The 12089-nt window shown below is 34.2% G+C and overlaps 3 protein-coding genes across 3 annotated transcripts; all 3 read right to left on the reverse strand.

Moving 5' to 3' along the window:
- Nucleotides 1-88: 88 nt before the first annotated feature.
- Nucleotides 89-2343, reverse strand: LOC140842382 (ferredoxin, root R-B2-like). The gene is made up of 2 exons (XM_073210238.1): nt 2185-2343; nt 89-744 (listed from the first exon to the last, which is right to left on the reverse strand). Exon 2 carries the CDS (start codon nt 737-739, stop codon nt 278-280), a length of 462 nt encoding a protein of 153 aa, XP_073066339.1. The 5' UTR covers nt 740-744; nt 2185-2343; the 3' UTR covers nt 89-277.
- A 1302-nt stretch (nt 2344-3645) lies between these two features.
- Nucleotides 3646-6491, reverse strand: LOC140842383 (large ribosomal subunit protein uL1z-like). Its single transcript, XM_073210239.1, has 6 exons — nt 6366-6491; nt 6231-6265; nt 5335-5554; nt 4588-4753; nt 4192-4397; nt 3646-4017 (listed from the first exon to the last, which is right to left on the reverse strand). Exons 2-6 carry the CDS (start codon nt 6233-6235, stop codon nt 3964-3966), a joined length of 651 nt encoding a protein of 216 aa, XP_073066340.1. The 5' UTR covers nt 6236-6265; nt 6366-6491; the 3' UTR covers nt 3646-3963.
- Nucleotides 6492-7063: 572 nt separating this feature from the next.
- Nucleotides 7064-8977, reverse strand: LOC140842384 (cytochrome b-c1 complex subunit 9-like). The gene is made up of 3 exons (XM_073210240.1): nt 8739-8977; nt 8513-8560; nt 7064-7345 (listed from the first exon to the last, which is right to left on the reverse strand). Exons 1-3 carry the CDS (start codon nt 8853-8855, stop codon nt 7298-7300), a joined length of 213 nt encoding a protein of 70 aa, XP_073066341.1. The 5' UTR covers nt 8856-8977; the 3' UTR covers nt 7064-7297.
- Nucleotides 8978-12089: the final 3112 nt, after the last annotated feature.

Genomic DNA, 12089 nt, shown 5'->3' on the forward strand with positions numbered 1-12089 from the left:
TTTATATGGTAATCCATGTTGGGGTATTTGCTGTTCTTATTTTCCTCGTAAAATGAAGTGCAAACATCATTAACCATGAGTATACGGGTGAGAAACACGAATACTAAGAAATAGAGTTTTATCTATGACATAGTACAAGAAAAGCAGCCCAGAGTAGAGAGAAGAACCAAGTTGGCTCAAATTTATTGCTAACAATAACATCATCTTCAGATCACACAACAGGACAATGAAGTAAATGGATGAAATAACCTGAGACCACAAACCAAAAACAGTATTCTTAATAAAGATCACTCTCCTTGTGAGTGTGAATCACACAATCAGAAGTAGGGTACGAGACACAGGTAAGCAAGTAGCCCTGCTCCATTTGGTCATCATCAAGAAACGAGCCATCTGACTGGTCAACAGAACCCGACACCATTTTACCTGCACAGGTGGAGCATGCACCAGCCCTGCATGAGTATGGTAGATCAATTCCCGCAGCCTCTGCAGTGTCAAGGATATATGCATCGTCAGGGGCTTCAAACTCGCACTCATCGCCCTCTGGTCCAATTAATTTCACCTTGTATACTGCCATGGCAGATACTCTGAAATCTGGTTTGGCTTCTAAGCCAAAGCTTTTGCCGATCCTCTTCACAGAACCCAAAGAAGAAGGGATCTTGACAAAGGTGCTTGTGTTTCGGTTTTGTGGAGCTGGAGCACTATGGAAAATGCAGTTGAGGGGAAGTATTGCAGTTGCCATTCTTCCTGAAAAGGCAGTTTCAGAACTTAAATTTTGTACCACTCACCTTTCAAGCAGATCACATGCTTCTCTCCAATGAAACATTCCTGTAATGTGTGCCATCTATTTGTTGCAGGATGACAATAGACAATACTGTCATTGATTTCTAGCAAAAGAGCAATTGATGTTGGAGCAATATGAGAAGTGCAAGAAAGTTGGTCCTGCCCTTCACTCGAAGCTCCATGGTTTACATACGATAAATCCCATTTATAAGAACTTAAATCGAACTCAAAATTCTCTTTTGTCTCATTATGTGGATTACTCAACATTCAAGATCATAAACAAAAATAATATTGAAGAGAGATCTTGAAAAAAGTGGTCACAGGTATGAACTTTTAGAAAGGAAACCAAGAAACAAAAGGTCATGACAGGGGTAGACAAAAATCAAGACAAAAATTGTGCTATTCTCATGTAGTACACCAACCACGGTAAAATAATCTTATTATAAAATTATTCAAAGCAGCAAACCAATTTTGACCGAGTGTCAAAGTCGAGGTGTCAAAGATTATTAAACAAACAATCTAAACAACAATCAAGTTCATTGTATAAACAAATGACAAATAAAGTCGAACCTTCTTAAACAATTGTTGAAGAATAACCGGTCAAGCACCGAGAATCTTACCAAGGGGGAGGACCGATCTCCCCTCCCTCTTAAATTTTCCATATAGACTGTATATACAAATACCTTTTTATATATCATACATACACAAAAAATACAATTTCATTCCAATTAATTTTCGACATTTCTGGTTCCGGCACTGATTAATTAGCCAAAAATCCAGGCTCCAGCTCGAAATTCGAACTCAGAGAAGAGAATTAACATTTATGGCGAAACATCACCTTTTTCCACAACATAAACGTAGCACATTCAGAAATAACAAATTGAAAGCACCTTTTCTTAGGAAGAAAACAACTTCTTCAAATATCTTGAAAAATCAAAATCCATCAGTAACTTGTTTTTACTTCAAATCATTCTGAACTAAATTTATCGAATTTACAAAAGAGCCGTACGCTTTCAAAGAAAGACCCACAAATAAACATCTCAACGAAGATTCCAGCAGACAAAAACCATCTTCTCACAGTAAGTCCCTAAAACCCATTAAAAAAAACCAGAACTGAATCTCAGCGTCCCTAAAACCCATAAAAAAAACCAGAACTGAATCTCAGCAAAGGTTCCTACTTCCTCCATAGTTCCATTGAGTATCACGCTTTCAGTTTAAAATCCTAAAAGTTTTACACAAAACCCATAATAGAAACAAAGGAAATAGAAGACAAAGAAACTGTTTTAAACTTGTCTCACCGATCAACCAAATGAGGGGAAGTAACATAAAAAAAATAAAACAGAAGCAAAAAAGATCTTACTTTTAAAGCACAGAAAGCTACAAATTAAAGAAAAGAAGTCTTACAGAAATCAAGATCTCGCCCCACGGCAGCGGTATAAAAAAATTAACGGCTGGGTATGACGAAGAAGGAGGAGAAGATAGAGAATGTGGGTGGCGAGTGAGTAGATGTTGCCCTAAATACTGACGCAGGCCATGAAGGTGGCGCTGGCTGGCGTAATTGTTTGCTTAATTAAATTAAACAGTAAAAAGGAAAATTCTATTTTTTTTTAAAATTTGAACTACACACGTAAAAGGGTGGAAGGATTTTACATAAAATAATAAACGAAACAAGAATATGTAAATGGGACCATAAAAATTTAGATTTGGACAAATACTTAGTATGCTAATGCAATATGATTTGTCTTGTTGGCTACCACAAGTGACAAGTATTATATTACGTATCAATGGTAGAATTACTTAATTTTTTTTGTTTTTTAACAAATTATTTTTATACATAAAAGGAAGCATACCATGACGGAAATCTTTAGGGGGGCTCACCAATTTTTTTGCATTTTTCCCAATTTTCGTATTTTTTCCAACGCAAATTCTTGGAAAGATTTGTTTTCTCTAAAAGCTGATGTATTCTTTCAAATAATCATGGATAGTTCGAGTGACATTTCATCTTTAGTCATAACTCATTCATCGATTCTTCGTCATCACTCAGTCCAGACCTTGATTTAATTTCACTCAAGCTTCAGATTGATAATGAATAGATCTCACCCAGTTTTTGGTCCATAAACAGTGTTTGAGAATTGCATAAAATATCATTTTGCAAACAATACAATAAAACTCTAAAACAATATTTTAGAATTTCGCATGAGACATAATAATTCTATGGCTTCAATAGTTTCTAGACCAAAAACTCTTCCATCATATTTTCTGCATGAGAACGCTACAAAATTGAAGAAGTTTCCTAATGTCGGTAAACCTTCACAACAACTTCTTTAGCCAGGCTATGTGCTTGCTATGCATTCACGTTGTCGGGGTGTAACAATACTCTCAAATTAATTTATGTCATTCATTTGTATATGCTCTAGGATCTATTCTAAACGAATCATACAATTTTGAGGTAACTTGCTATCATAATTTAGTGTTACATTTCAACTCATCTCGTGCATTCTTGTCAAAAGTCCAACCTTTACCTCCCCAAAATGGAGTCCACTCCCAATTAATTTGAACTTGGCGATAGAAAACTAGGGTATATTTACTCGAGGTTGTGTTTTAGGTATGACAACTATAGAAATAGGATTATATATTTTAACTCATCCTATGTCACATTTAATTTGTGTTTACAAAAAAAAATTTCATCCCAGTTGTTTAGAGTCTAAACCAGGTATTAATTACTATTTGTTTATGACTATTTATCCCATTTTCAGTGTGATTAATTGTCCCCATGCATAAATTACAAGCAAATGAAACTATAAAAAAGACTTTGGTAAAGGCCGAAAACTTTGCTATACAAGACAAATGCATCACAAGTCGGAATCTCATAATGCAGGATCCTTACCAAAAAACTTTGCTACAAGACAAAGTCAGAGAAACTTCAAATATTAAATAAGGACAGACAATATTACCAAATAAAATCCTGAAGAAATCAGCAAGTAATGGTAATCCAAGTCTAAATACCGAGTATAAACCAAGCATCTCAACAGGTACAAAATTAATGGATCTCGATAATGCATGAAGGCAGAGTATCAAAACGGTGGAAAAACTATAAAATTCACAGCCCAACAAAGATTTGATTGTCTTAGTCCTCACGAGTTTACTGCGTAGGCATTCCAAACAGAAAAACAAGGTGAATCATTAGAAGACGCGTTGTGTCTTCCCCATAGTTGTCTTCAAGTATAGGCACCTTACCTGATTATAATGAAAAATAAACAACGTTTACTAACCACGAAAGTCTGAATACACAATATATCAAACCATCAACACGTGAGAACATATATGTATGAAATACAATTTGACTGATATACTGGTAGGAAAGGAGAGTACTATTAGTTGTTATTAAAGAAAAAGTTTGAATGAACTTACGTTCTGCCAATTTTTCTTCAAAAGAGAAACTAAAAAGTTAACACTCATTTGAACGTTTTGAAATATTTGCTTCTCCTCCATATCACAGTTTCCAACAGCAACTCCCATGCAAAGAACCTTCTTCAATTGGAACTTCACTGTGGCCTTGGTTTCAGCAACCTTGGACTCGAGCGATTCTTGATGAGATACGAGAGTAGGGAATTTACCTGCATTACATTAAAAACAAATCAATAACAAGAATCGAATGCCATGATCATCATATTTGTAGAAACGCATAACATAATCTTCTAATGAAAGCAAATATTCAGGGACATTTAAGCCCATGCATATGGTGATTCACATGTGCTTGTTGCTCATAAATCCGTTAGAAGAACCAACATGTGAAAAAGCACTTGCCTGCCTTGTTCAGACCAGGCCCCAACAGGCGAGGAATCTGCTTGATGACAGCTTCCGAGGCTAAGAAAGCATGATACTTCTTTGCAAGTTTCTTCACTAATTTCTTATTTTTATTCAACTTCTTCAGAGCCTCCACATCCATGGATTCCAAGCCAATTTTTTCAGCCTGGATAAAATATTGCACGTGATGTGAAAAATCATTACAAATACACAATTTTTACAATATAACAGGAGACACAATAATGTAAATGAAAATTACTTGTACGTTAAAATTCTAAACCAAGCAGCAAAACAACTCTTCAATACGCAATTTGTTCACAGAAAATATTAGTATTGTTTTGATTAAAAACAGTTTTATGGTAAAAACAACTCAATAACATGTCTGGTTAGACACATAAATGATATATCACATTATAGTTTCTAACAAATGAGATTTTGTACAGTTTTCATGCAAAATCATTAACTAACCCGGCCCCTTGCTCAAAACGGATAAATTCATGTAGTTTACCACAAAGCAGACATAAACATACTATCGAAATAAAGAAGAAATTTATCCCATTGGAATATACTAGCTCACAAATAAGAGTTTTTCATAGCCACGAAAAGGTGTATAAACTACGAGTATTTAGTTAAAACATATAAGATCATAGTCCTTCAGGTCCATGTAACTAGTGAATCCAGATAATATACCGAAAACTATCTCACGGTTTATATTATGTAAAAAAGCAATGGACAAACGTGATATACCTCTTCAACATGTTGAGCATCACCAAGCATGCATACTTTCATTTTTGGCCTGGGAATATGGGGCAACTTCACTGACCCACTAAAACGTTTGTCCTTCTGAGGATCATAGTTCTTGAGTCCAATCTGGAGCTCAATTGTCTCGGTGAAATTTCTCTTCTTCTCCTTAGCATCAGAAGTAATCTGAGTGATAGCTTCCCTCAGGGCCTCGCTCTGAAGCTTACTGCAAAAACATTACAAAAAAGAAGTGTTCGGATAGGCCTTTTCTTAAAAAACAATTAAATGGAAAGAAGTCAGAAAACATGGGTTTTGAACTCTCCTTCAGCTTCCCCCAGAATTTTTTAAAATAAATATTTCACTTTCATTCACTACAAATAATGCTTTCAAAAATAAAGCCGCTGAACATTTTTATAAGCCGAACTGCTTCATTAATGCAATTTGGACCCAGATTAGCACACTGGTACAGCAGCATTCATGGAGCCTCAGATCAAGACAAATGGAGTAAAACAAAACAGCGGCAGCAAAATTAACAGAAGATCAATTAACAAGGAGTTCAAAGTTTCAACGCCCAATTGGCATTTCCCCAATCCAAATGCAAACAACCATGAATATGAGAAGAAAAAAACAGTAGTATTCTTCGGAGAATGGTTTCTAGCTGTCCCAATTTTTTTCCCTCAAAGTTTCAGTTACTTTAGATAACAGATCAATTCACAATCATTAAAGCAATCCCCAAAAAAAATGAAACGCAACATGAGAACGAATGGAAAGAAACAAGCCACACATCAGCTTCATCAGAAACATATTTCAAATAATAGCTCATATTTCCTTCCGAGATAACAAAAGCGACGACCAAAGCTAGAAAACAGTAAATCATCAGATAAAGATACATATGATGCTACCTCATGTTTCAACACCTTATCTTCTCAAATCACTCCTGCTCGCCAACAAATTCACCGGAAAGCAAAAAAGAAAGAAAAAATGTCAATTTAGCCATTTGGAAAAAGATCGCGCTTACACATACGAGGTGATCCTACCTCTGAGTCGGAAGTACAGGCGACGGCGATTTGCAGAGTAGTGTGGCGCGGACTACCACAATAAATGGCTCGCAAAAACCCTAAAGACCTGTTGGAGTTATTATTCTGATTGGGCTTCGGCACTTTTTTTTTTTTGCTTTGTTGGGCTTCGAAGCTTTACAACCCGTTAGTATGGGTCCAAATTCTCTAGCCTTTTTCCAGTTTTAATTTTTATCTTATTATTATTATTTAAAAAACAAACAAACAATTTAAGACTATGTCGATAGTGCTTGTTATACGAATCAGATAACATTATTTTGGGTATCTCATCTAGTCTTAGCTTGTTTATATAGAATTTAGGTCTTTATTTCTAATGAATTTGTTCTTTCTATTATTTGGTCCAATTTTGGCTATTTATTTAAAATAATCGAATAAACTTATGAGCAGTTTGCGAATAATCGAACAAAATAGTCTAAACACAAATTCAATTAAAATATGTCTGAGTTCGACTCGAATTCAATAATTTCATATACGAATTGAATTTTTTCTTGACTATTCGAAAAACTCACAAGCTTCTTCGGCCCATGTATGTTGCTCACTTTCATTGGACTTCGATTCAAAACTTACAATTTCAATCGTCTACCATGCGGGAGTATCTTTTATCAATAGGTATCATACAGCGGTAGACCGTAGAACTTGGAAGTAACGTGTCACGTGTGTATTCGAATGATTCTGACATTATTCATCATCTGTCATGACAACTCTACTTCCCCGAAACAGAACCAAACGTACTAGTTATTTTACCAAATATTTTTTTGCCCAAAATATTTCTCTACAACTCTTCAAACAAAAGCAAAGAAGATCATTGTTACTGATCCTGTCCTCGAACATCAAAATGGTTTCTTACAATCTAGAGTGAAGACAAATAAGCCTGTGTTGCAATAAACGTTACTTCATTCGGATGGTCTTTGTCCCAAAACAGGAATATCCTCATACCGCTTCTGGGATCCATCAAATGCCATATTAAAACAAAATACAGAATGAAATAAGCAGTTAGTGCAACACACAAAAAAAGGGATTCGGCTATAGAAGTTCAAGAAAATAACAGAGATAACGTCAAGTACCCACCCACAAGCTGGTTAAACATAAAAACAGGTTCAAAACCAACAATGCACATTGTGATAACCTTAAATACCAAGCCTGATATTCTAAATTCGTTTTCAGATCAGGTGGCACATTATCATATGAGTTTGTTAACGACTTTATTTTTAAAAGAAACAGCAATGCTCATAAATTTCTTGTATGATTCAAGATTATCAACATTTAAAAATCATGACTGGTAGAAATGATACTCAATTCAACTCTTGTTATAGGCGTTTAAAGAAAGAACTTGAATCACCAGCCAACATAGCACTTTGCACACCCAAAGTAAGAGGTCTGAGAACTTTAGGCCATAAATTAATACATACAGCAGCTGAATGACATATTTGGGAACGAACTTATCCTGGACCCAGTACTTCATGAAGTGTTGTAGAAAACACTTGATGAAATCAATATTGAACCTATTATGCATCAGAGTCCTGAATTAATCAAATCACTTCTAAGTCTTTAAGCAGACAACGAGAAAGAAGGTATTGTATAAATCCTCCTATAGCATCGAATTCACTCCAAAACACCAGAAACCATGAAATATTTCCTAAAGATCCCATGAATTCCTTCCTAGTTAAAAGTTATCAACAACAAATGAGCGCACTGATCCAATCACTAAACAAATTGAAAGACAAAAAAGTGAATCATGATTGAGACTGGAGATTAAATTAACAACTACACGATGCGACGGATTTTTGAAGCAATCCTAAGACACCATATCAAACTTAATCTCTTCCCATTTTCTATCATACATTTGTTGAACTCGATGGAATCATCACAAACAAATGAAATCAGTTTAGTGTCGTCGAACTAACAAGCTATGAATGAAGATCGAATGCCTGTTAAAAGGGGAAGTATGCATCAGTAGCAAATACAACCAAAAAGATTTAGTATTACTTGTTGTGTTTCCTGAATAAATCTCTAATGCAACACCAATGTAAAATTCCAAATCATTCACCGAAAACTATCACGCTCAGCAATATCAGCTCAAATCAGGGTCAAAAATTAAAATCAAATACCCCGACATTGTTGTGCTCCCAAATCCTACGAATTCCATAATCCACCGTCTGAAATCAGAGCATGCGATATGAGTAAAAGTCTAAAAGAACAACCTAACATAACAATAGCATAACAACACATCCTATGAAACTTGGAATTAGTCAAAACTACAGCTTCACACTACCGAAATGGAATTTCATTCTATAGAACGGACAATTTAACGAAAATACGCGTGAAGATACTGACACGTTCGCCGAGGAACGCGCCGACGACGACGAAGGTAACGTAGATGGGAGTGCGGCGCATAATCAATCGGTACATCCCTTCCCAAACGCCGCCTCTTCGCCTAGCTGCCGGTTCCATTGCTGTAACCTGCAAAAGCAACAACCAACAACAACAAATCCAAATACTCGAATCTTCGTGCGAGGGAGGAGAAATAGAGAAGGTGGAGATGATTGATTTCAATCCAACTATTTTAGTAATTGTTTAATTATTAATCATCGTTAAAAATAAAATTTATTCACCTTATATTTCTTTTTATAAAAAAATATAATGATTTTTTTAAAAATATTGATCAATTTTTTTTTTTTTAAAATGATCTCGAATTTCAAATATATTCAAGTAGGTAGTTTTTTTAGAAAAATAGTTGAACAAAGTTATTACAATTAACATTCTGTATATTTGGCATTATTTTATTTTGGAAAAATATTACTTTTCCATACTATTCATTAATTTATGAAAATAATAATTAAATAAGAACTGAAAACTTATATAATAAAATAATTTTTTAACGTGGATTCAAACACATATTTCTCTATCAAAAGAAGAGACTCATGCAACTTCACAAGGTGTTTCATTTTTTTTCTTTTAAATGTTAAAATGTATTCTATATTTAATATAATATTTGAATTGGCCGATTGGAGACGCTCACATTATAACACAAAAATTCATATGACACGGTGTCATGTGTCAATTTTTTTGAAATAGATATTCTATATGAGTCATCCACGAATCCGTCTCACGAATAAAGATCCGTAAGACCCTCTTATGAAAGACCTACTCCATATATAAATTCAACCTAAAAAATACATAAAATTGATATATATATATATATATATATATATATATATATATATATATATATATGCACACATAGCTTTGATATCCTGCACACCTACCGTGCACACTTTTGTGAATACCGATAAGGTGTCACTCACCCATTGGATGCACAATTTTTCTATATTTCATCACATCCAATAAGTGAGTGACATCTTATCGGTGCTCACAAAGGTGTGCACGGTAGGTGTGCAGGATATTAAAATATATATATATATATATATATATATATATAGATAATGAGAATACCAAGAATGAAGAAAATGACAGTTATTCATTTGAGAAGAAAAAAGCCATAAATCATTCAGTTTCATAGCATTACATTATTGATCTCAAGACTACAATCGCAACCACTATATTCTAATGCATAATCTCATAGATCTGCTTTCTCCTCAGATAAATATAGATTCGGGAAGTCATCCCCGGTACTTGATGTGCTTTGGTGCAGGTGCGGGAGTAGGAGCTGGTGGGTGTGGAGGAGGAATTCTCCGACACGTCGTTGGTTTCGAATCCGAATCCGGTGTCATACACCTCTCTAAGAGTCTGCGAGATGGTTTAACTATTTGTTGCTTAAGATCATCATAAGAATGACTAAAATCGGCTTCTGCATGGGATATGACAATGGCAAATAATAATCCGATGACCACTAAGAAATATCTTGTGCTAGACATGTCTCACGATTGTTTGTAAAAATCTTGATGGTGAAATATATGACGGGTAAAGGCCACTCTTTTATAGGAGGACAACACCATTTGTTTGAATACAAGTGTCGATATAGCTTTGTGCATGTATAACAAATGTTTGCTCCCCTCCGACATACTTCAGTTGTATTTTAATTTTGTTTCAAAATTGAAATTTATATCATAAGTTTGGAAAATCTAGATAAATATTATAATGTAAGTGAGTTAATTATATACCGGTGTTCTAGGAATAATGGAAATAAAAAAATTTATGAAATCCTCTCGTATATTAATTTTGATGTAAACGACCTAATTCATGAAAAAAATATTAATTATTATGTAAAAAAAAATATTACTTTTTTTTTTTATAAATATGGATTGAATCAACACATATCATTGATATAAATCTGTGAGATTGTATCACACGAAAGTTATTAATGGATATAAACATTAAATGGAGTATTATTTTTTAAAGTGAATAAAACTCTCGTGTTCAAATATTATATATAGTAACGAAAAATTGAAATAAATGACATGAACTACTTACATAAAAAATGGAAAAAAAAATCCCAAGACGATTAAATACGGTCAAGTATTATTTTATTTCACATACTCAAATATTTATCGTTCATATGTTTCATATCAGAAAAATAAAATTTTAATTTTTATTAATCAACATATACCATTTTAATAATTTTTTTTAATAAAATTTTGAACCTAGTGGTTGGCTCATAAATAAAAGCCACCAAAAAATAATGCTTTTTTTCTTAAAGCGTTTTTAGAGTAGGGTTTTAGGTGAATTTACGAAATCTCACTTCAAATTCCAATGAAACTGGCATATTATCATATAGCATGCATGTCGTCTTGAATTAGGTAAAAACTTATGTGAGACGGTCTCACATGTCGTATTTGTCAGACGGATCTCTTATTCGGGTTATCCATGAAAAAGTATTATTTTTTATGCTAAGAGTATGACTTTTTATTGTAAATATCGATAGAGTTGACACGTCTCACGGATAAAGATTCGTGAGACCGTCTCACAAGAGACCTACTCGTCGAATTAACTTTTGAAGTTGAGTTAGATACAAATATCAATCTTAACATGATATCGGAACTCATGTTTCACCTTTATATGTTGGACTGCACTTAATTAGGTCATCCATTGTCTTGTAAACTTCAATCACCAGATGTTCATTCATGGACGTGAGAAGCGTCTTAAATATATCACATCGGCCGGATTAAATCCTTGGAAAGTTGTATATATAAATTTAAACAATCATCTCCCTTTGAACTAACTTTTGGAATTGAGTTAAGTTCAAATCTCACACTACAAAAAAAAAATAGATTTAGCGACGGTCAAAACCGTCGCTAAAACCGTCGCAAAAAGGTAAGGCGACGGTTGTAACGACGGTCAGGCTATCCGTAACCTGATTCTACGTCGCCTTCGAAAAGTAACGGTTGAAAATTCCCGTCGTTATATAGCGACGGTTTTGATGAAGAACACCGTCGCTATATTTGCGACGGATTTTATAACCGTCGCTAAAATAGCGACCGTGTTTATATAAACACCGTCGCTATTTTAAGCGTCGGTTTTTAATAACCCGTCGCTAAATTAAGCGACGGTTCTTTATAATCCGTCGCTAAATTAATCGGCGGTTTTTTAAAAAACCGCCGCTTAAGTAGCGACGGTGTTTATCGATAAAATTCGTATAAAAAAACTACTAAAAAATTTACGAACGAAATATGGCACCGATGAAGAATTTTTCTGTAAAAAAACTACTAAAAAATTTTTGTGAAAAAA

This window comes from Primulina eburnea, chromosome 10, assembly GCF_022965805.1.
Source record: "Primulina eburnea isolate SZY01 chromosome 10, ASM2296580v1, whole genome shotgun sequence".
NCBI lineage: Eukaryota > Viridiplantae > Streptophyta > Magnoliopsida > Lamiales > Gesneriaceae > Primulina > Primulina eburnea.